Raw genomic sequence first — 26,000 nt, forward strand, 5'->3', positions numbered from 1 at the left:
AATCAGATTTTAAGTTTAATTTAAATTTGGAACTCTAATTTGACAATTGACTTTTGATCTCAAAGTGTCCAAAGTTACCTTTAATCTTCTATTTCTCATTTTAACAATTAAGAACTAGATTTATCTATGAAATTCATCTCCATCGTATACAATCAATCGAAACAAGTTATTCGATGATCAAGAGACAATCATGTAGGGAACCCCCCAGGCACCCACGTGGCAGCCCCGCGTAGCATTCCCCCATGCGACACATGGCATGCCAGCTCTCTACCCGGGTCCCCCCAAGGGGGCACACGACACTCTCAAATCCTCTACCCGAACGTTGCTCTCCCTTGTCCGGATATGTTGTCCGGACCATGGCCGTAAGACGCAGGTCATACTGAGTCACCTCAGACAGCTTGTCACAGTCCACATTCCGCCGCCTGCAGAGCAAAAGGACAGGAATGATGGCAAGTCATCTCCCACGATTTCTGATAGTCGCTTGCAGAATGATGATGATTTTGCCATCACCTCAGGGCCATCATGACAAACCAAAAAGTTGTCCCACCATTAAAGGGGGGCAGAACTTTTGACACTATAAAAGAACCCTCACGCAAGGAGGAAGGTAAGCTATCTGACTCAGAAAAAAGGGTAGTAGATTGATCCCCTAAGCAATGGCTAACAAAACCATCGGAAGGTGTGTCCGGACATCCTGTCCGGACATCTTTTGTAGGGTTGGCTGAGGCAGGAACCATCCTCGGTTGAAAGCAAGCGTCCATTGGACAACCGTGAGGATCCCTGGGACGCGAGGCATCAACAAATCACAATGTGACTAATTTAAGCATTGTCCGTACATTAATTGACAGAAATTATTTAGAGAATTTAATTATCATATTTAAGACCAAAAAATAGAAAGTTTACCATCGTCCTACAATTTCTTAGATGGATTCTCCATCTTGCTTGCTCTTTTCTTTAGATTAAATGAAATCATCCAAACATAGTGGGGAATTCTCTTACCAAACCATGTTAGGTTGCTATGAAAATAATAGAAAATAAAGGAAAAAGTGAATTTTAATTGAAAATGGAGTCTAAGACATGAAGTCTGAAAACTCCTAGAATCTAGAACTTAATACCATAATATGTGTACCATATATATATAGGAAACTTAAAGGAACATGGCAACCCTCAAACTTTTGTCACACGCATACATAATCAAGTTTAATTGAAAAGGCTTACAACATAACAAAAACCAAAGGTGGAATCAAAATTATACAAGGACAATCAAAGACTTGTGTAGGGATGATTAATCATTTTCAAGCTTGGCTACTTGATCATTCTTCAATGTGTAGGATGATCATACACATGATTAGCCATAAATAACTTGAAAACCAATACCATGAACTTCTGATTCAAATGATTAGCCACAACCCAGGGCAAGGTAAGCATATTTCTGAGAGATCTTCTAAGTCTTCCTTGAATTGCACATGCCTTGGATCAGTTTTAGTAAGGGTTGTTTCAAACACCGACCCTTGATCTTGCTTGCCAGTTTGCTGTTTTCTCATGACAGGTTGCATAGATATGTCATCAAGAATCCTTCTTATCACCTAAAAATCAAGACTGCTACATCAGCGAACATATCATGTCATGTCAGGCTTCATTACTCACTTGAACAGTACTTCCTCAGTCCTCTATTCTATTGGTTCAAGAGATACAGGAATATTCTTGGGAAGAACTCTGAGAACACTACTGGAACAGATGAAATAGCAAACCAGCTCATATCCCAAATAGAAAGCAATTTGAGTAACATGGAAGAAACAGAGCACTATCTTCTATGACCATTGGCTGTCTGAATGGATTCAATTGAATCTGCAAGACAAAGTTATCAATTGCAATCCAATCAGTTATAGTTTTGATTCATCGCTTTGCAAACATTACAAGACAGGAAAGAGACGTCGTGAACATACAGGAATTGTCATAGGGTGGCCAGTTACGGTGCTTATGCAACAAGATGCCAGATGAGAAGCTTCTTCACAGTAATCAGAAAAAACCGCTGGGACATTTAGTTCCTTTATCAACTCCTGAAATGCTCATACAGTAAACTAAGTTTTAAAAAAAAAGGCTCGTGTAAAACACAAATACAAATACAAGACCATATATGTTCAGGTATCAAAGACATACAATGGTTGGTAACCAACTTGAATAGGCAGCAATTCCAGCATTTGGAGCAATGACTAAATGAGGAATGGAATCCTGGCCAAAAAACAGAAATAATGAAATACAAACAGTTTTTATGTATGTATGACTAAATGCATTAAGGAATATTGCCCACATAAAAAGATCATGGAATATTGCAAGAAGCTGCTGCTTGATAAACAAAAACTATGGTCATGTATAAGCAGCAGCAGACAGTCATTCAACAATACTCTGTCAGATGTGTATATGTGGGCCACTTGCGCATAAGCATCCATGCATGTATAGATGTATGCATGAATGTATCAGGCATGTAGAGAGAGAAACCTTCACTATATCTTGGAACCGCTCATGATAAAAACCTTTATGGAGCCTCAGTGTCACTGCTGAAGTTCTACCAGAGCATACATCCCAGCAGGTATTCCCACTTGAAGATTTGCACATGCAATCTGTCTCAATGCAATGAGCATAGGTGTAAAGATCAACTCTCTCACCATCCCTGTTCATCCAGATGCAGAAAAACAAGAATGAATAGCAAGAAAATAAAAATCCTATTACCCTAAAGGCATGTTTTGTACACAATGATTACTCCCAATAGAATAATAGATGGTTCCATGAATAAAAGATGTTGGAAAGAAATAACTATTCTTATTCATCCATTTAGTCATACCAATCGATTAGACATAATGTTTAGTCTCCACTTAAATTTTTTTTCTTCAAAAATTTATCATGTCTAGGAAGTTTTTTTTAAAAATGATTTGTATAGTTCAAATGAAGGTTGTCCAAAAAGACATTTAGAGTCGGTTTAGTCAAATAGGTTTTTCTTTTAAGTCTCTATATATTGTGGAAGAATGTAATGAGGAAAGATTATAACTATATAATTTTGTAATTAAAGAGAGAATTAGGACAATCCCGTAATCAAGGGGATTTGATATTACTAAGTTAGGAAGATTTCTATTTTTTGTGGTAGGAATATTTGTATAAATATGCGGGTCTATACAGATTGAAATTAAGGAAAAAATTTATTCTTTTTACCTTCTAATTCTTCATATTTTACATGGCATTAGAGCTCTAGGCTCATAAATCTATGAATCAAGAAGAAATGTTTTTTTTGCCTTCATTGCCTAGTTCAAAGTTTAGTGTTGACCTTCATTGTTGATTAAAGGTTTCTTTCACCTGATTCACACCCCTGCTGCAAAAAAAATGCATCATTGCAGACACAAAGATCCCATCATTGCCTTTACCTTGTCGTTGCAATCACAGGTTTCCTTCAATGTCACCATTCTCATATTTGCCTCACCTGTTGTTGTGCCACTGATATCATATTGTCCCTACCACACCATCATGAAAGCAAAACCCATTTCATCACTTTCATCAAATCGCAAACTCATCATGAAACAGAGATTGCACCCTTGGCTTCACACTAGTATAGATCTTCCTTCTCCCACTGTAGTGCTCTTGCAAGCCCTAGCCACTCGACTTTTCTGTTCACGCCCGTCTTCTTCGACATCAATGATCTCTCTCAAGTTATCTAAGCCTTTGCTAGCGACAACAACCCTCCTTGCATTGTCAAAAACAATAGAGAAGCGTGTCCTCCACAAATTCATTGTGATTGTCCTTCACCACCACGAGATCGCGTCGAGTTCCAACCACCACAGACCGTCATCACATCAGATTGTTGTCAGCTAGGTTCCCAAATCCTATGTGTTTTTCATCCCGACTATCAATGTATTAAGACAAGATGCTTGAGGATGTGGCAATCCTAAAGAATTATATCGTCTATGATTTTTTAGTTGGTCTCAATGTTAAGTTTAACCAAGTTAGAGTTCAAATACTTAACAAAAAGCTCTTAACTTTGAATGAGACTATCTATACTATTCAAGCAGAAGAAATCAGAAGTGTTGTGCTCAAACCTCGGAATTTGGAAGGCTCGACTATGGTTACCAACAAGGGAAGAGATGAGAAGGCAAACACTACTAATCATAAAAGGGTTGATCAGTCAAGGGTCCCAAACCGTGATAACAAGGATAACTTATGGTGCACTTACTGCCAGAAGGCAAGGCATACATGGGAGTGATGTTGGAAACTCCATGGCAAACCATCTACATCTAACAAAAAGTGGGCTAACAATGGAAAGCAACAAAGGGATAATGGGCAAGCACACTTGTCTTATGTTCAACCAGTTGAAGAAAGATCCTTGGAACAAGGCGGATGCAATTAAGAGGAGATTGAAAAACTGATAAATTTATTGCTCTTGAATAACCTTTAGGTACCTACTCACCAACACTTTCTAGTAAATTTCCTATTTCTATTGGATTAGAAGTTTCAAATCAAACTTTTTCCAATTCACAGATTATAAATTCAGGTGCCACAGATCACATGACTCACTCATCACACCAATTTAACAACTATAACTCTTGTCCAAGTAGTAGGAAAATAATCACAACTAATAGTTCATTAACCACCATCACAGGGGTAAGAGATGTCCAAATTAGTCCTACACTCACACTTAAAAATGTGTTTCACGTTCCACAATTGTCTACTAATCTTGTCTTTATATAAAAGCTTACACAAAATTTGAGTAGCAATGTGATTTTTTACCTTATTGTGTATTTTAGGACCAAGATTTGAGGAAGATGATTAGACTTGCTAAGAAATGGAACAAGCTATACTACCTTGAAACACCAAACAAATTATTTGTATCTTTTCTTTCTAAGTACCACTACCACCTTTTCAATAAAGAAAAATTTTAGCTCCATCATCATAAACTTGGACATCAATCTTTTAGGACTCTTAAGATCTCATTTTCTTCTCTGTTTAGGAAATTAGATTTTGAGAGCTTTCATCGTGATGTATGTGAAATAACCAAACACAAACGTACAACCTTTCCAACATGTAATAAAATAAGTTCAAATCTTTTTCATCTAATTCATGGTGATATTCAGGGTTCTTCTGTTGTCCTTAATAAATCTGGGACACATTGGTTTGTGTTTTTCATTGATGATTGTACTAAGATATCTTGGGTCTTCTTTTTTTCTTTTTTCTTTTTTGATCAATATCTCTTGGGTCTTCTTACTTAAACACAAATCTAATATGAGTTTTTTTTCTCCTAAATTTCCATAACATGATAAAAAAACTAGTATGGTGTCAAAATTAAGACGTTTCAGTTTGCCAAAAATTATTTCAACCAAGTCCTAACTCCATACTTCCAACATGAAAGAATAATTCATGAATCATCATGTGTAAACACCCCACAACAAAACGGATTGTTGAGGGGAAAAATGGCACCTCCTTGATACAACACAAGCTTTTTTGTTCCCAAAAAACACGTGCCTAAATCTTATCGGGAGGAATATGTCTTAATCTCTACACATCTCATTAATCAATTACCCTCCGGAATCTTAGTTTCAAAAGTCCCATGAAAATAGCCTCAACATTTTATCCTAATATGAGAACCACAAACCATCTCATTCCTAAAATATTTGGGTATGTGTCCTTTGTGCATGTTCACAATCAAAATAGGGGAAAATTGGACCCAAGAACAATAAAATCTACCATTCACCATCTAAAAATTTTTTTTGTCTCAACTAATGTTACTTTCAATGAAAGTGAGTCTTATTTTCTCGTGCCTTACTTTTAAAGGGAGAATTCCATCAAGGAAGATAAGGATCGAGACTCCTATTTTATTCAAGGCATTGTTTGATCCGATATCTAGACCCAAAGTGTCTATTCGAATCTTCCCATTAGCCTTCCCAAAGTGTCTAATCCAACATCCATACCTTCCTTTGAATTCGAGGCATTGTTTGATCCAGTATCTATACCCTCCTTCTTTGAATTCAAGTCATCCATTGAGCCCATTATTGCTCGAATGGCTGGCAAAGTGTACTCGAGGAAGAAAGCTACATTATACAAGTCTAAGAATTTGAATTGGCTTCTGAAAATGAGGTAGCAGTTTCTCATCCTCCCTCACAAACTAAGTAAGAACTTCAGTTTGAAAAACCCATAGATTAAAACCTCCATATTGCCATTAGGAAGGGAACGAGAGAATGCACTAAATGTCTTTTGTATCCACTTTCCCATGTTGTGTCATTCAAAAAGCTGTCTCCTTCCATAAGAGTTTTCTTATAAGTTTGAACAATACTCATATTCTTACCACTCTATCCAAGGCTTTATCCAATGAAAATTGGAAACAAACCATGAATGCAAAAATGAAGGCCTTGGAAAAGAATAAAACTTAGAAGTTAGTAGATTTGCCTATAGGAAAAAAGCCAATGGGATGTAAGTGGGTTATACTATTAAGTATAGATTGAATGGGTCATTAGAGAGGCACAAGGCAAAATTAGTGGCTAAAGGATACACTTAGACATATGGTTTGGATTATCTAGAGATATTTGTCCCAATTGCCAAGATGAACACGATCAAAGTTTTGTTATCATTGGCAACAAATTATAATTGGGATCTATAACAGTTTGACGTCAAAAATGCATTTCTGAATGGAGACTGATAAGAAGAGGTTTATATAGAAGTCCTTCCTAGATTTGAAAGCAACCTAGCCACTAAGAAGGTGTGTAAACTAAGAAAGCTCTATATGGGCTGAATCAATCTCTAAGGACGTGGTTTGGAAGGGTTGCTAAAATGATAAAAAACATGGGATACAAACAAAGTCAAAGAGATCATACGTCATTCATCAAGCATTTAAATTCAGGGGGAGTTACAACCCTTCTGGTGTATATAGACAACATCATCATGATGGGAAATGATGAAAAAAAAGAGATAGACTTAAAGGCAATGCTAAACCAAGGAATTTGAGATTAAAGAATTAGAAAGGTTGAAATACTTCCTAGAAATCAAGGTTGCACACTCTAAGAAGAGAATTTAAATTCAGGGATACAGACAAAGTGATAAAAAACATTTAAATTCAGGGGAGCTACAACCCTTCTGGTGTATATAGACAACATCATCATGACGGGAAATGATGAAAAAAAAAGAGATAGACTTAAAGGCAATGCTAAACCAAGGAATTTGAGATTAAAGAATTAGAAAGGTTGAAATACTTCCTAGAAATCAAGGTTGCACACTCTAAGAAAAGAATTTTTTATTTCTCAACAAAAATATGTAACGAATCTATTCAAGGAAACAGGGAAGTTAGCGTATAGGCCAACAAGCACACTAATATATCCTAATCATAAGCTAGGAGAAGCTGAGGAAGATGCTATGGTAGATAGAGAGATGGATCAGCGTCTAATTGGGAGACTCATTTATCTATCTCACACAAGACCGAATATAGCACATGTTATGAGTGTGATTAGCCAATTCATGCATAGTCTAAAAGAAGTTCATCTGTAAGCTGCTAACTGAGTGCTACAATATCTTAAAGGGTCTCCAAGAAAAGACATCCTATTTAAACGAAGCTCGGGCTAGCACTTGAAGCATACATGGACGTAGATTATGTTGGATCTGTAGTTAACATAAGGTCAACAACTAGGTATTGCACCTTCTTGGTGGGAATTTGGTAACATGGAGAAGTAAAAAACAAAGTTTGGTGGCTAAGATGTATAGAAACAAAATTTCGCGCAATGACTCAAGGAATATGTGAACTACTATGGTTGAAGATCATTTTAGAAGATTTGAAGATTAAATGGGATGACTCAATAAGACTACTACAACAACAAATTTGCACATATAATACAAAAAAGTTTTCACTCCCACCAAACTATCAATATTTGATTCTCACCTATCATCAAATTTGTTATAAGATGAGGGGGAAGTCTTTGATTAAAATTGCTTCATAGGTGGCATTTTAGTATAAAGACTTCAAAAGGTATACGAAGGCCCCAAAGAAAAATGTGAGGAACAAGACACAAAAGGCTAAAGGGACTCAATCCTTTTAAAGTTATGGACCTTGTTGGACCTTGTATTCGGTGAAAGATAGAGGTGTTCCATGACCTTAGTGTGCTTGAGAAAGATGTTGAAGAGATATATTTGGCTGCTTTACTTGCAAGTTGGTTATGAAAGTTTGTTATTATAGGAGGAATGTTGCCTTGATTCACATTGGAGTCTTCAAGGTTGTTAGTAAAATGGCTCAAGGCCAATACTTTGCCTTGTCATTCCAATATTAGCCAACATTTACGATAAGTTGAACATAATTCTATGTTTTTCAGAACCTGAGGTTCATCCATCTTCTCCATCCATTACTTATATATGGATGGTTAAGTGATTATTTTCATACACTTTTCTTTCTCTATATTGGGAACACTCACCAAGGATAAACTCATTGTGCTAGTGAGTTATCTACTAAGCATTTCAATGACTCACAAATGTAGAATTTGATATTGTCTTGTAAGGGTGTGGTGTATCAAATTCCACATTTGCGAGTTTTTAAAACGTTGAGCAAAAAACTCACTTAACACAATAAATTTTTCTCTGAGTGTTCCTAATATAGAGAAAGAAAAATATATCAAAATAATCACTTAACCATCCATGTAAGTCATGGATGGGGAAGATGATGTGTTAACCACAAACCTTGAAGAACATACAATTTCGTTCAACTCATGGTAAATGCTCGCTAACACTAAGATGGCAAAACAAAATAATTAGCCTTGAGTCATTTTACTAGCCACCTTGAACACTCTTAGAGCGAATTGAGGTAGCACTACTCCTAAGAAGAATAAACATCTTCCTTAACCACACTAAGGTCATGGAACAACTCCATCTCTAGCCACGTATGAGGTGCAATAAGGTTTATAGACTTCAGAAGGATTATGGACCCCTTTAGGCCTCTATGTCTTGTTCCTTACATTTTTCTTTGAGGGCTTCATATGCTTTTTGAAACCTTTGTGCTTGAATGCCACCTATGAAGCAATTTTAACCAAAGGCTTCCCATTCGTCTTAGAATAAATATGATGATAGCCAAGAAACAAATGTTAGCAACTTGATGGGAGTGAAGACTTTTCATATCATAAGATAACTTTTCTAAACTTAGAAGCACCTCATCATAAAATGATCCATTAATAGGTAGTCTGGCAATGTGATACAAATCCTAAAAGGAAATGGAAATCTCTCAAATGGAAGTATGGAGACTATTGGCAGTAGGACACCAACATTCACAAAAAGTTATGATAATGAAGGCATGATAGTTTTAAATGAACAAAGATGCACAAAGATAAGGTCATAAAGTTTGAACTTTTAAGTAGTTTACCATGTCAACTCAACACATCCTCCACCCACTCCCAATATCCTTCAATAAAGAAATATTTTCTAAGGACCTTAAAGAAACATCCTCATTCAAATTCTCCGACATATATATAAGAACTCAACAGTTTAAATTCATCATTAGTACCAATTTCAACAAGGTGAAAAGAATTTAACCACAAAACGTTGGAAACAAGTCTCATTCTGTTGAATGTCAAGTGGCTGATTTTTGTAAGCTCGCAAGTCAATACTCAGGACAAGGAAGGAATATGTAACAAATTCTCTACTACTAACACTTGTAAGGCTCAAGGGCCAATAAGTGGTTTTGTACTTGCAAAGTGGTTTCTTCCCCATAATCTTCACTATCCTCCTCAAAAATAGTCATAGTATTTTCCTTGAAGCATTTGAAAAACACTATCCTTGCAACAAAATAAATAAATCAATAGAATAAGAAAAAAGTTGGTGTCGTTTTGCATTAAACATTATGTTTACGTTGTGGGGGTGATGATTAGTCTACATGGGTGTTAAATTTGCTTCCAATTTTAATCAAATCCTAAAAATTGGACACCACTAGGCATCCAAGTCAAACCGATTTAATTGCACATGGAGTTTACCACTTTATTTCTATTAAGTGTCAAAACTATGACATTGCTCCATGTCAAGGCTCTCACTAGTCTAGACGAGTGTTAAGTTTTATTTCAATTTTAATTATGCATCCAAGTCAAGCTAATCCACTAGGATGAAGAGTTTAGCACTTAATTTATATTATGTTGAACCTAGGACATTGTTCCGTTCCAAAGGCTATAACAAATCTACATTGGTATTAAATTTGGTTTTAATTTTAATTAAGTATTAAAAATTAGACACCATTATGCATTTGGGTAAGGCCAATCCACTTGGATGAGAATTTGACAAAATTTGAATTCAGTGTTGAAACTACAATCTTGCTTCACATCAAGGATTATAACAAGGCTACCCATTTTTACTTTTTTTATAGATAAAAAGCAATAGTATTGAAAAGCTCCAAAAAAGGGTGCACCAAAGTACACACGATGTACAATGGCAGCCAAAAAGCCTGAAAAAAAGGGACCAAAAAATAAAAAATACTCCTTCCCTCAAATAGCACCCATATAATCAATGAAATCAAATATGGATAGCAATTTTTCTCCTATAAACAGCTTGAACTTAGAAAACAAGCTACACAAAAACGAGATTTTTAGTCTATGATCAGAGAGCTCCACATTCTCAAAAGATCTTCTATTTCGCTTCTTCCAAATTATCCAAAAAAGGCATAAAGGGACGGTTTCTCAAACCTTTTTCTACTTCCTCCCGACAAAAGAGTCATGTCAACCTAACAAAGTCTTTCTGACAGAGGATAGCATCACCCAAGAGATACCAAAAAGGGAGAGAACAAAAGTTGCCACAACACCCTCGCCTTATTACAATGCAGAAGAATGTGGTCAATTGGTTCCTCATAAGTGTGACATGGGAAACATCTATTAGCCAAAGACCAACCTCTCCGTTGTAATTAATCAAGAGTCAAAACTTTTCCCTAAGTAGCCTCCCAAGCAAAGAAGCTCACCTTAGGTGAAACCCAAGTATTCCACACAATATCTACTGGGAACAGCTCTGATCTCCCCTCCTTCAAGCTTAGAGTAAAGAGACTTAACAAAGAGAGTTCTACTCTTTGTCTTCAACCAACACACCTTGTCCTTTCTCGCCTTAACTACCACCTTAATAAGAAGCCTTGCCAAGAAGCGCTCCACAATCTCAATCTCCCAATTGTTTAGATTCCTAGAGAATCTAAGATTCCAAACACGTCTCCATTAAAGTGAGACCACAAGTCCGCCACCCCAACCTTCTTTAAAGTAGCTAAGGCAAAAAGGGAGGGAAAAGAAACACTCAAGGGATTGTCACCACCCCATTTATCCCTCCAAAACTTTACCTTATTCACATTGCCCATAGAGAAGGAAATTCTACAATTAACTATCTCCCAAAAATTTTTTATGGTCTTCCATAACCTAACACCATAACCATTGCTTACTTCCTTAGGACTACAACAAGCCAACACGGGTGTTAAATTTGATTTCCATGTTAGTTAAGTCTTAAAAATTAGACATTATTATGTATCCAGTTCAAACCACTCTCTGGGGAATCTTAGGATGAAGAGTTTAGTACTGAATTTGCATTAAGTATCAAAGCTACGACATTGCATGAGTGTTAAATTTTAATATTCAATTTTTAATGGTTATAAAAGTTTATTAAAGATGTCCAAAGTTAATTTTTAAGAATTTCGGCATTGATTTTCTATCTAAACAAACAAAAAATTACCTAATAGCAAATTTATCTCTTCAAACGATGAAGGTTATACGCACGTTCAAGGATAATGGTTTTACTTTTTCCTTGACAAGAAAAGGGAAAAAGAAATAAAAGAAAGTTAGAAACTAAAAACACACACAGTTAGTGGATTGGCTTAGTTGTCTCTATAAAGAGAAACACATGGGATGACATTGAGGGGTCTTCCATGATGCCCTATTGACAATGACTATGCTTCTATTGATAGTGACTCAAGACCTTCTTCTGGTCGCACAATGGATGACCGAGCTAATTCCACCATACCCCTAGAAAATGAATGAACCAAGCTCTTCAAAAATATGGAAATGCAGAGGTCCTCAATGCACCGAATGATAGCTTGGAGGATATTAGCGAGTGTCATTACAAGCACCAAAAGACTAGGCCCAAGTCTGTGTACTATGATGAAGTTAACTCTCATTCACTTAAAGGAAACACTTCTTTGTTGGTGTCCCAATCCCAACTCAACCAATGAAGCTCAATGGTGAAAGAGGTAATTTTTTGTTTTTTAAAAGTTATTATCACTCTTATTCTTACTTGTGCATTGAGACTAATAGAATTGATATCTCACCTCAAGTGAGGAGTGACAATCAATTAGTCGATGAGGGTGATAAGACTACCCCTAAGGACCAATTTGTTGATGATGATGCTGGTATGGAGGGGTTAACCTCCGTGGACTTGACCATTTGACAAGAAGATCATTTTGTCATCCCACAAACTTTACCCATTTTCATTTGGGCAACGAAGGTATTGTTGACATCTCTAGTGATGTTTTAGTGAAGCTTAGGATCAAGGCACCACAATTGAGGAAACAACATATAACGAGTTAACACTTTTAACCGTCGCAGGTTCAATTGCACTCTCCATTTGACAACCACTCACCATGCCTTGCTACCTTTCATAAGGAAATTATGAGTTCAAGATCTATGAATAGCCAAAGCCTAGCTTGTTAAAACAATCATAAGCACACCTCCACTTCTAATTTCTTTTAATTATATAAACAACATCTGTTTCAATCACCTACACATGGATGATGGATTAGAGACAGTAAAAACATTTAGTCTTCACTGTTCTTCCTTTGGTTTTTGTAAAATATGTACGAGTGCTCACTATTATTATTATCATTTGTTTCCTTTTAGGGATCAACCATTCTCTCATAATCTGGTGATAAACATCCATCTCAACATCACTAGTTTTGCAAATATCATTTTACAAGCTTGTTACTTCTTAATTCATATCCCAAACAAAGGCACGTTATCTTTAATCACCCAACTTCAATCAAAATTTCTCTTTTCAATGTAATATTCTGAATTGATGCTTAATTTAAAATAAATAAATAAATAATTGAATCACTCTCACTTTGATTTGTTCTTCTTACTTTTTCAGGTCCATGGCAGATGATGAGTGGAAGGAAAAGGTGTTTCTTAGTCAGTTGTGGGCTTGAATTGACCCCCAAGTCCCAACCCACTTGAACTTCTCTAAATGTAGACAGGAATCAAACTAAAATGCTCAAGAAGATTATAATGAAGTATACAACTGACCTAGATTCTGGAATTGCAGGCCCAATTAACTCTATATGCACCTGCACACTGGGAAAAAGTGCATGCAACTCCCCAAACACAGCAAGTTGAAGAAGCTCTTTCTCGGGCCCTTAGACATGTAATTTGTAAAGCAACAGATTTAACTCATAAAACAAAACTAAAAAATTCTGTGAAACCAAAAGAATACTACTCTAAAAATAGACAATCAACAAAGGAGGATAAAATTTTCATGATTATAACCACTAATAGATAATGCAAAAAAAGGAGAAGCTTGTTTTTAAAGAAAATGACTGCAAGGTTTTCTTTTAGCATCTTGTATATTTGAACATAGTCATTCAATGTGCTAAAGTTGTGCATATTTACATATCCGTTCATTAGACACCATGAATACTTCCACTATGCACAAAACAGATTACAGCAGCATTGATTATCAATCAGATTGTGCATCTTCATTCTTTACTCTGTAAAGCATATAACCACCAGCAGCTTTAGCAAATCCTCAATCTAAAACCAACACCAACAACATTCCAACCAAATCTCACTTTTTAGGGTAGGATCCAAACCAGACCAACCTCACCAGGTTGGCATGAAGAGGACATGCTGCCCTTCCAAACTAAGATTGGATGTCATTCCATGCTGGTAATTTATTTGTTGGAATGATTAAAGCAGTATAAAGCCAGGATTAAAGCAATCACACTAAAATATGATTCAAACTGCCATAACAAGCCCGACAAGTATAAGACTTTTTCACAGATAACGTGCAGACACAGTTAAAAAGGTCAATGGAATAGGGGAAGGAAATGGCAAAAGTTTCATGTAGAGTATGAAACCAAAATACTTGTATAATAGTTTAAGGAATAAAAGCAACGTTTAGCATCTAAAATGAAGATGAAGATATACCAAGATAATGTATGCACAACTTATTAGTGATTTCAGCACTCAAGTTTCTCATAGCAGCAAGTTGAGTAGCGTGATACACCATAAGTGGCTGGGAAAAAAAATTAAAAATCATAAAAAATAAATAAATAACCATCACAATATTTACAACTTGCTGTGCATTGCAACAGATGTTAGCTTGATCATGAAAATCATAATTTAATCCTTTTCTTGGAATTGTTCAATTTAATTATCAGATGGAGATCTTTACAGTTGAAGAATAGCAAAACTAGTTTATGTGTATACTTTATATTCATCATACTTCTAATCTTGAAATACTGAAAAAATAAGGTAAGTTGATAAGGCAACATATAATAAACAATGATTGGATATGAGAACGGTTACACAAAAGCCAACTTTGAAATGAATCACATAACATGTCATACCCAGTGAAGAAGCAAAGCAACTGGTGAATGTAGAGGGATGCACCTCCATTGATAATAGTCCTTCCAACTAGTTAAACACTTTGACATTCTAGATACTGGCCCTGCATATTTGCACCAAGTAAATTTTAGAAACAACATTATTACTTCAAACAAAAATTTACTGGCAGCAAAAGATAATACCACTACATGGGCACAAGGTACTTGAAAGATTCCAGCAATCACTTAACCTGCCAATAGAATAAAAAAAATGTGTGAGCGAACCTTAAAAGATGTAGTTACATGAATAGTAAATTCTAAAAATAGTTTAACCCCATAGCCATCCGACATCTATGCTAATTCACTAGGATATTTTTATCTTTCACAAGGTTTGATCTTTTGCCAACCACAGTAGCAAAAGTCTCTGGAATTGCAGATCATGGGTCCTTCATTGGAATTATGTAATTTGAAAGGACCATTCTCTCATTCAATGATATATTTCCAAACATAAATGAAGCATATAAGTAAGCTACAAAATGTTAAATAGCATTTTTGTGTTAATGGTCATCTTTTCATTGGTGTGATTATGGCTTGGGCAACTAAGGTACACAAGATAATAGTTGGTTGATTATGGTTATGTCCAGGGGCATATGTGAAAAGTCAACGAACAGTTGAAACTTGACTTCTTTGCAAATAAAGTTGTACATTGAAATGCAAATCTAGTAATGAAATTCTCATTTAAGATTGATTCTAGACCCCTTAGAATCACTTTCTCATAATTTTTTATAACTAATTTGTTTAATGAAGTAAACAAAAAGTGATAGTCTGACAATATCACCCACGTTGGCAATTATTTTAAGAAATAGGTCAGGGACAGCTTTTCAAAAATGGTTTTCCAAGAATCCCTAAAATTAGTGAACTACCCACTTTACACTCAAGACAAATATTGGGTATTAAATGGAATATTAATAACTAATTGATAATTTTTATTTATTTATTTGCTAATAATATTAGCGACAAAGATATTTAACTACATAAAAAGAAAAAAAAAACAAAGATATTTAACATTTTATGTAATAAATAGATATTATATTATATTATTAAATATTTTCTAGTAATTTTTTTTTTTCAAAAATATTTTCTAGTAATTATATGTAAGGTACATTATTCATATGAAATATAAGAAATTATTCTAATCTATCAAATATTTTGTTATATTTTATTAATAGAACAATTACCTTCATTGTCTGAAATAAAAAATAAATAAATAAATAATTAAAAAAAAATTAAAATAAAAATTATACTAGGCATCCATATGATCATAGTAATTATAGAAGTTTAATTCTTTATTAGAAAATCCTTTGGAAGCAAAAAGATTTTGATTCCAATTCATTGGAGAAAATTTTGAAAATCTTGATTTTTTTAAAAACAATTTTTTATTTTATAACATCATTTTCATCTAGCTTGTGCTTGATTTTGACTAATCCCATATCAATCAAAATATATTCATAGAATTGTCAAGCTTTAGCCAACTATCTTGGAAAGAAATTGAATCCTTCAGTGAGGATTTGGATCATGATGGGTTTGTTTCTCTGCATTCAATTGAAATTCTTCAAGGGGAGTGGATTAAACCATTAATGAGAAGTCTGTCCTAATATATTGGCTTTGAAGAGTGGGACTTTTTCAACGTTTGGATATATGAGGAACAAAAGGGTGAGTTAGTAGGAGAAGAGGACTAATAGAGGAATTTACACCTAGCAAATGAGAAAGAATGCCAAATCAATTTGAAGAAGTATTAGAAATTGTGTCAAGTAAGGGGTTGGAATTAAAGGTGTGGATTTTTTAGTCATGGAATTTTTCTTTCTAGAATAAGATTCTCTAATAATGATGATTTCATTTGAGGATGAAGATGGTTTGGATGGGGATGGTATTTATCCAAAGAAGTTCAATATAAATACAAACCAGAAGTAATAGAAAAAATCACTGCTTTTAAAACAAGATTAGAAAGAGAAGCATGCTCAGAAATTTTCAATTCATTTTGGGAAAGAGAAAAGCATACTATATCTTCACGATTTATTAACGACTTCAATGGGAAAAAAATTCCAACCAAAGCAAGATCCATACAAATGAATCAAGAATTGCTTCAACACTGCAAAAAGGAAATTCAAAATCTCTTAGAGAAGAGATTGATGAGAAAAAACAAGTCTCCTTAGCAATGTGCTGCTTTTCATGTTCAAAACCAAGTTGAACTAGATGAACCTCTATACTTGCTATAAACTACAAACCTCTCCATGAAGTTCTCTAATGGATTAGATATCTTATTACTAACAGAAAGGATTTGTTAGAAAGGTTGTATCAAGCAAAACAATTTTCAAAATTTGACATAAATCTAGATTTTGGCAAATACAAATTAAAGAATGAGACAAATATAAAATAGCATTTACAGTACCATTTGGACAATATGAGGAGGAATGAATGATATTTTTAATCCTTATACAAATTTTAAATTGTATACATAGATGATGTTTTAATATTTTCATAATCAATAGACCAATATTCTAAATACCTTCAAACATTTTTTGATATTGTCAAGAAAATCCGAAGTTGTAGTTTCAACTACAAAAATGAAAATTTTCACCAAAATTAGAGTTTTTTTTCCCTTTTTATCAAACACTAAAATTAGATTTTTAGGACATGAAGTGTATCAAGGGACAATTAGACTAATTCAAAGATCAATCAAATTTGACAACAAATTTCTAAATAAAGTTAAGGACAAAAATCAACTCCAAAGATTTTTAGGAAGTTTAAATCATGTTTCAAATTTTTACCTAAATTTAAGAAAGATTCATTGTTAGTAGACTTAAGAACAACTCTTATCCTTGGACTCCTACCAATACAAAGATAGCACAAAAGGTCAAGAGTCAAGTCAAAAATTGCCCTATCTAAACTTTCTAGATCCCAAAGTTTTTATAATTGTAGAAACGGATGCTTCAAATGAAGGATATGGAGGAATACTAAAACATAGAATATGAGATCAAGAAAAAAAATGTCAGATATCACTCAAGAATCTGGATAAGACCGTAATTGCATTACTCAGCTACTAAAAAGGAAGTGTTATCCATTGTTTTATGTATTTAGAAATTTCAAGATGATCTTTTGCAACAAACAATTTCTTTTCAAAGTTGATTGCAAGAGAGTTAAAGAGATTCTTCAAAAATTGTTAAAAAAAAAATTGGTTTCAAAACAAGTCTTTGCAAGATGACAAACAATTCCATCTGATTTTTATTTTCAAATAGAATTTATAAAAGGAACTTCTAATTCTATTCCAGATTTTTTTACAAGAGAAGTTTTATAGGAGTTCCTCCAAACCATCTTCATCTTGAAATGAAATTATTATGACCAAAGAATCCCATACTAGAAAGAAAAATTCTAAGACTCTAAAATCCTCACCCTTAAATCCAACCCCTTTCTTTACACCCACTACTACTTCAAATCAATTTGAAATATCTTTCATTTTCCAAATATAAATTCCTCTATTAGACCCTCTTCTCCAACCAATTCACCCTTTTCTTCTTTGTATCTAAACACTAAAAAGTCCCTATCTTCGAAGCCAATATATTAAAAAGGATTTCTCCCTAATGGTTCAATCCTCTCCCCTTGAAATTTTTCAATTTTTTTTTTTTTTTTGATAAGTAAATAAGATTTCATATATAAAAGAGACGCTAAAAAAGCGACTCAAAGTATATAATACCTATACACCCGCCTTCAACAAGGCCAAAAGACAAAGAAAACCCAACACCACAAACCTACTTAGAACCCAACCAATCAATAAAATTAGCTATAGTTAGAGGGCAATCATCTATGAACAACTTAGTCTCAGCCCAAAAAGTAAGAATAAAAGAGTGTTTCAGTCTCTGAATTGACAACGAATCATCCTTGAAAGTCAATCTATTCCTTGCCTTCCAAACCGTCCAGAAAATGTGAAGAGGAGTAGCTCTCCACGCCTTCTTGTGTTTTTTGCCCAAGAAAAAACCATTCCAACTTAGAAGGGTTTCTCTAACTGAAGAAGGCAAGACCCAAGACACCCTAAATAAAGAAAAAAGTAGATCCCATAACACCCTTGTTCTTGAACAATGAAGGAGGAGATGGTTTATGTTCTCCTCTTTCTCAAGACACATAAAGCATCTATTTGCCAAAGCCCATCCTCTTTTCTGGACCATATCCAAGGTTAAGGCTTTGCCCCACATAGCCTCCCATGCGAAGAAACTAATCTTGGGCTGCACATTCACATTCCAAATATAGCTTGAAGGAAACAAAGATGAACCACCCGCTTCAAGGGCTACATAGAGAGACTTGACCGAGAATTTACCACTCTTAGTTTCAGTCCAGGACACCATATCCTTCACATCCTCAATAACTCTCTTACCCTGTAGCCTCTCTAAAAATCTTTCCGCCTCCTCTACCTCCCAATCATTGAACGCTCTTAAAAAACAGGGGTTCCAACCCCCCTCAGCCAAGGGGTCCCAAATATCTGCCATCCACGCATCCTTCTCAACAGTCAAAGCAAAAAGAGAAGGAAAGGACATACACAGAGGAGAATCCCCACACCATCTATCCCTCCAAAAACTCACCCTTCTCCCATTACCAACTATGAAAACCAACCTATCGCTCACCAACTTCCAATCCATCCTTATCCCTTTCCACAACCCCATACCATGAGTCTCTCTCACTTCCCGAGAGCACCAACCCCCTCTAGCTTCTCCATACTTCCCTCTAATCACTTGATTCCACAAAGCCTCTCTCTCATTTGCGAAACGTCAATTCCATTTAGCAAGAAGTGTCTTGTTGAGAAAGGAAAGGCATTTGACCCCCAATCCTCCTTTCGACTTACTTAAACACACCAACTCTCATCTTACAAAATGAGATTTTCGCTCCAAATTGCCCCCACCCCAAAGGGAGTCCTTTTGGATTTTCTCTAATCTCCGTCTAACTGAGCTTGGTAAGCACAACAATGACATTAGATAGATGGGTAAATTCGATAACGTGCTTCGAATAAGAGTCGCCCTTCCTCTCTTGGATAAATATTGTCTCTTCCACATGGCTAACCTTCTTCGAAAGCGCTCTTCCACACCATCCCAAACTGTAACTGACTTAAAAGGAGCACCCAAGGGCATCCCCAAATAGGTGGTTGAAAGACTACCTAGACTACAACCAAATTCCCAAGCAAGATCATCCATATTCTCTACCCTCCCTACTAGAATGAGTTCACTTTTTTCTAAATTTATTCTCAATCCCGAAGCAGCCTCAAACCACATAAGTAGCCAACTGAGATAAGTCAACTGATCTTGTGAAGGTTTACAGAACACTAGTGTATCATCAGCAAACAACAAGTGGGAAATTAGGACCCCTTCTTCACTCCGACCCTTCACCCTACAACCTGACAAGAAATCTCCCTCTACGGCCCTTTTGAGGAAAGCACTAAAAACCTCCATAGCTATGACAAAGAGGTAGGGGAAAGGGGATCGCCCTGTCTGAAACCCCTAGAGCTTTGGAAGAAGCCCGTAGGGGTTCCATTGACCAACACGGAGAAACTTGCAGTGGATATACACCACTTAATCCACCCGATCCATTTCTCCCCAAAACCCATTTTCTGTATAACTGTGAGAATAAAATTCCAGTCCACTTTATCATACGCCTTCTCTAAATCCAGTTTGCACAAAATGCCACTCTCATTGTTCTTAAGGACCGAATCAATGGCTTCATTAACTATCAACACTGCATCTAGGATTTGTCTACCTTCCACAAACGCCCCTTAAGCCTTGGAGACCACCTTTCCAACCACCTTTTTTAGCCTATTGGCTAAGACCTTGGCTAGCCACTTGTACAAGCTTCCCACCAAGCTTATAGGCCTAAAATCCCCTAAAGCTTCAGCCCTTGCTTTTTTTGGAATTAAGACCATAAAAGTTGCATTTAGGCTTTTAACAAATTTACCATTTTTGTAGAATTCCTTGAAAAAACACATCACATTAGCCTTCACGAAATCCCAAGCAAATTGCCAAAAGGCCATAGAGAAACGATCTGGCCCCGAGGCTTTATCCCCATTACAGCCCAATAGAGCATCGAAGACCTCCTCTTCCGTAAAAGGAGTCTCCAATGCACTAGCATCCAAAGACTCCAACGTCTCAAACTGCAGCCCGGAAACAGAAGGGCGTCATTCCCCCGGATTAGACAGCAACAGCCTAAAAGCATTGGCAATCCCTTCCCTTATATCATTCTCCTCTGTAAGTCAAGCTCCATTAATCTTAATTTTGTCCACATTATTCCTCCTCCTGTGAGCGTTGGCCATCTTGTGGAAGAAACCGGTATTTCTATCCCTCTCTTTCAGCCACACTTCCCTAGATTTTTGCCTCCATGTGATTTCTTCAAATAAGACTCATTTTTTATATTCTTCCCTCGCTTCATTTCTAGCTTCCAGCTCTTCAATGACAGTCTGCTGATTTTCTCCTTTGCATCCCAATACTCCATCTGCTCCAAAGCCAAATTCTTTCTATATTCAACCCTTCCAAAGGTGTTTCTATTCCACTCCTTAAGCTTAGCCTTCAGAAATTTTAGTTTTTCGGCCAAGATAAAACTTGGGGATCCACTGAAGCTGCCTTCCTCCCACCAATACTTCAATAGGTCCTTTACACCTTCCACTTTCAACTACATATTCTCAAATCTAAACGGGGTAGGACCTCTTCTCAGGTCCCCTCCGTCCATAAGAAGCGGAAAGTGATCGGACACGGGTCTTGGTAGAAGAAACTGTCTCGCATCTCCAAAGTGACTGTCCCACCCCTTATTAACCAAAAAGCGATCCAACTTTGAAAAAAACTGGTTATTCGCCCCTCCAGTCCAAGTGAAAGGGCCCCCAACCATAGGTAGATCCTTTAACTCAAGATCTTCTATAACTTCTGAGACCTTCTCATGATTGAATTCAAGCTCCCTCTTCTGCTGCGCTCTTCCAGACTTAGAATGACATTAAAATCCCCTGCAACACACCACGGCCCATTCCAAAGCCCCTTAATGGCCCCCAACTCCTCCCAAAAACTCTCCCTCTTCCTCCTCAAAGTTGGCCCATAAACACCTGTAAACGTCCATATGAAACCATCCTCGCAGCTCTTAAAAGTACACGAAATAGAGAACAATCCTTTTTGCAGGTCAACTAACTCCAACACCCTGTTATCCCAAAACACCACTATTCCTCCGGCTACGCCCCTTGAATCTATAGCTCCCCATTCAAGGAATCTACCCACTCCTAAACTACGAACAATGCTCATTGACATTTCCTGAATCTTGGTTTCCTGTAGGCAAACCAGATCCACCTTATTTTTCTTTATCAAAGCTTTGATCACCTTCCTCTTGTTACAATTATTGGCCCCTCTTACATTCCAGGTAAGCATACAGAGCTTCATTTAGTCCTGCTCGTACTCCCCCCCCCCCCCCCCCCTTTCTCCTCCTCCTCCTCCAATATAGTTCACTGTCCATTCCAACTTTCTCAATTCTATTTCGAATTTTGATGACTCCAATTTCCTCCTTTTTCTACCATCCAACTTTCCTTTTTGAAGCTTCCTCTCTTTCATTCTTTTAAGCAAAAACAAGATTTCCCCTTCGAAGCCCTCCGTCGGCATTCCTAGATAGCAGCTAAATTTAGCCGAGCTACTAGAATGCCAACACAGTTCCCCCTCTTCGACCCTCTCTTCCTCATCCTCTTGGGAGACCCTTTTCGAAACCCCCTTTGAAGCCTCCTCGGAAGTCCCAGACTCCCTTCCTGCCAAATCCGAGACCTCGGCCTCCCTCCCATCAACCAATATCATCCTTAACGGGCCCATAACAGCTCCCCCTACAGCTTCTAAACTTTTGCCCCGATCGGAAACCCTAGCCATAGCAACACCTTCCCCGTCCCACCCAGAAGGAGTAGAAAAAAGAGAGATTTCCCGCTTCCCCAAAGAAAACAAAGGATGAGGGATTTGATCAGAATACCTGGAAGCCTCCTCCAACAACGCTTTGTCAGTGATTTCTGAGAGATTAACGGCCGGAAGGAGCGACCCCAACTAGGAACCAAACAAATCCCTCTCTTGCTCTTCGCCGACACAGAGACTCCCATTGGAAGCCCTAACCCCTTTTATGTTCTTCAAAATGGGTCGTCCCTCCCCCACCGGGCCTTTAGAAGGCTCCGAAATGGGCCGGCCCATCTCCACTGATTTTTTAAAGGCATCAATCACTTGGCCCTCCACAACGGGCCCTCTTTGCCGGCTCAACGGCAGATTTCCTCCAGGCCTACTGCAAGAGCTTTTCCCCCAAGCTGAAAGCTGGCCTCCTGTTGTCCCGTTGGCCTCTGTTACTGTTTCCGACACAGTACCAGAGGGCTGAGCTTTCTTTCCGCAGCCTCTTTCACCTACTTTGCACGGCTTAACCACTTTTGCAGATTCCCCATGCATTTGTTCCATCACCAATTTGAATCCAGCGCGTGAATCTCCTTCTCCGTCATCCCTAACCTCCCGCTCCTTACCCTTCTCATTTTTTATCACCGGAACCACTTCAAACATCCCTGGTTTCACCTCCCACCATAGCTGGAAAGCATAACAAAGGGACCCAACTACTACGTGCAAGGAGCTCGGCCACTCTAAGTCTTCAAATCTCACTAATAATCTGGCCCATCGTAGTTCCTTAAGGTTAGCAGTGTTTTCATCCACTGCGATGAACCCCCCGCAACAGTCCCCGATATTTCTAAAAGCTTCCTGACTCCAAAAATGCAACGGCAAGCCCACAACTCTCACCCAAACACTCTTGGCTGTCTCGCCATTTTGAGAACACCCCACTTTTGGGTCCCACCTATCCAAGTGCAAGATCGATTCCTTGAACCATCGATTTCCTCTTAAAAGCACCTTATCTGCCTTTTCTTTATTCTCAAACTCGATCAACAAGAGAGGGCCCCCTAGCCTCGCAAACTTCAACCCTCCTTTAATATCCCACAGGGATCTCCCCCAACTTTCAAGAGCAGACATATCTGGATACAATGGAGACTGTCCCCATCTTCCAACCAGGCATCGGTCCATTAACTTCCTTTCGCTTGGAATATCTTTCTCCCCCAATTGTAACCATACTGCTTCCCCTAACTTTTTCACTCTTGTTTTCACCACATCAACATAGGAGGAAGCGTACAGGTTGTTGACGAATTCTGATGTTATGGGTTTTCCTTATAAAAGCATTTGGGTGGCAAGAGTGCCAACTAAAGCTGCCTTCTTTGCGTGGGAGGCGTCATGGGGGAAGGTGTTAACTTTGGATAGTCTGCAAAGAAGAGGTTTTCAACTTCCAAATCGGTGTTTATTGTGCGAATGCGAAGAAGAAAGTGTAAATCATATTCTAATTTACTGTACAGTGGTGAGAGCCTTATGGGATATTGTCTTTGGTTTAGTTGATGTAAAATGGGTTTCTCCAGGAACTGTAAAGGAGGTCTTAGCTAGTTGGAGGGGCTCGTGGGTGGGAAAGAAAAGGAAAAAGATATGGGATGCCATTCCGTTGTGTATTTTTTGGACGGTATGGAAGGAGAGGAATAGATTAGCTTTTAGGGGGGGGGGGGTTTAAATATTCAAAAGTTAAAGAATTCTTTTGTTTGTAACCTGTGGAGTTGGGCCAAATTGTATGTAGGTGAGGAGGCGTTCTCCCTTATAGGCTTCTTAGAGTGGTTAGCCTCCTATTAATGGGAGGTTTTTCTTTGTTTTGTTTTTTGAGGCCTATGCTGTTTTGTATACTTCCTGTATGCTATGCGGCGTTCTGCCTTTTTTAATGCATATCTTTTACTTATCAAAAAAAAAAAAAAACATAGGATTTTTGGGCTTTCCCCTCAGATTCCCCATCTATACTCCCTGTCCCATAGGAAGCAGCAGTTCCCCTAGGCTCATCCCAAGACAAAACACCAAGGAAACGAAGCTTTTCAGCCAACAAGACCCATCCTCCCAAAATACCTTTTCCTTTTGGAAACACTAAACAATATATCTTTGATTCAAGGTCAACCACAGAACACAATAAGAACCTGCCTGCCTCATTTGCTCGACTTTCCAGTAAACCTCCTTCCTCCATCCTCCCACCTTTTAACAAGACCCTGCACAATATCACCCCTACAACAAGCCTCCACCCCTTCCAACAAACAGCACAAACTGAGACTTCCAAACATGACCCACGAAGTAAAGCCTCTACTCCTTTCCACAATGATTCCCTTACATCTCTCCCCATACACCTCTATGGAGATTTCAAAGGATTTTGAGTCCACTGCAAACCAGCATCTGCCTCCTCTTTTAGCAGGCATCATTCCCAGTAGAACCTGATAATATATCCTAACTACACACCAACTGAAAAATTTTCAATTGAATGCAAAGAAACAACTCATCATGACCAAAATCCTCCCTAAAGGAGTTAATTTCTCCCCAAGATTGTTAGACAAAGGCCGAGAATTCTATGAATATATTTTGATTGATATACGATCAATCAAAATCAAGCATAAGCTTGATGAAAATGATGTTACAAAAAAAATAAATATATTTTTTTCAAAATCAAGATTTTCAAGATTTTTTCTACAGAGGATTAGAATCAACATCCTTGTACTTCCAAAAGATTTTCTTATAAAAAATTTATACCAAACTCCTATAATTACTATAATTATATGGATGAGTGGTACAATGCTTTTTATTTGAAGCCATCAAACCATTCATGGTTTTTTCATTTTCAATTTGAATATCAAAAACCCTTTTTTCAACTGGTTTCAAGAATAGTAACTCTATATTAGTGCTACTCAAGAGATTCTCCCCCTTTTATTCATCAAGGATTTGAACTTTTCAAGACCAATTTCAAAGCTCCTTCTCAACACTCAAAATTGATGTTGTATATGGCCCATTTCATAGTCCCTTTGATACTCCATTAGGACTTCAATCTACATCAGAAGGTAGGCTCTCCATTTCCTACACATTTGGTTAGAGAAATCAAAATTAAATGGTGGACAAGATATACAAGAATTGATCTTACCTATATCAATTGTACTCAAAATTGATTCACTTTACAATCAAGACTTGCTCAAGCCCAAATCACTCAAATTTCAATAACTTAAAACTCCCTCAACACCCATTCTCATGGAAATTCCTTCTGCATCATCCTCAAAAGTTCTAGGACTTCTTAGCAAAAAGGCCCTTCAAAAAACCCTTTCAAAGACGGGAAGTAATTCTAAAGACTCGGAAGACTTGACCTCTAGATTTATTCTAGAAAATGAAGATGACAATTATGACATTTTGCCATAAGGCCCCACTTCAAGACTTAAATATCTCCTCTTTCAAGACACAAGACTCCTATCATCAAGATTTTTAGCTTCCTTCAAGAAAAACGACTTAGCAAGACTCAGGTCATTTGGACTCCTTACAAT

The 26,000-nt window shown here is 37.0% G+C and overlaps 1 protein-coding gene across 2 annotated transcripts in view; it reads right to left on the minus strand.

Moving 5' to 3' along the window:
* Positions 1-1,099: 1,099 nt before the first annotated feature.
* LOC100251950 (uncharacterized) overlaps positions 1,100-26,000 on the minus strand; it is a 33,298-nt gene continuing 8,397 nt past the window's right edge. Inside the window, exons 4-11 of one of the 2 annotated variants that reach the window (XM_010654594.3) lie at positions 14,756-14,802; positions 14,576-14,676; positions 14,154-14,241; positions 13,254-13,362; positions 2,497-2,668; positions 2,158-2,229; positions 1,944-2,057; positions 1,100-1,845 (exon numbers count right to left, since the gene is read on the minus strand). In XM_010654594.3, coding sequence (XP_010652896.1) covers positions 1,753-1,845; positions 1,944-2,057; positions 2,158-2,229; positions 2,497-2,668; positions 13,254-13,362; positions 14,154-14,241; positions 14,576-14,676; positions 14,756-14,802 — 796 coding nt within the window. In that variant the 3' untranslated portion in view covers positions 1,100-1,752. The remainder of the gene's footprint in view (positions 1,846-1,943; positions 2,058-2,157; positions 2,230-2,496; positions 2,669-13,253; positions 13,363-14,153; positions 14,242-14,575; positions 14,677-14,755; positions 14,803-26,000) is intronic. The other variant, XM_010654599.3, reaches the window with a different exon arrangement.

The sequence above is a fragment of the Vitis vinifera genome, chromosome 1, assembly GCF_030704535.1.
Source record: "Vitis vinifera cultivar Pinot Noir 40024 chromosome 1, ASM3070453v1".
NCBI lineage: Eukaryota > Viridiplantae > Streptophyta > Magnoliopsida > Vitales > Vitaceae > Vitis > Vitis vinifera.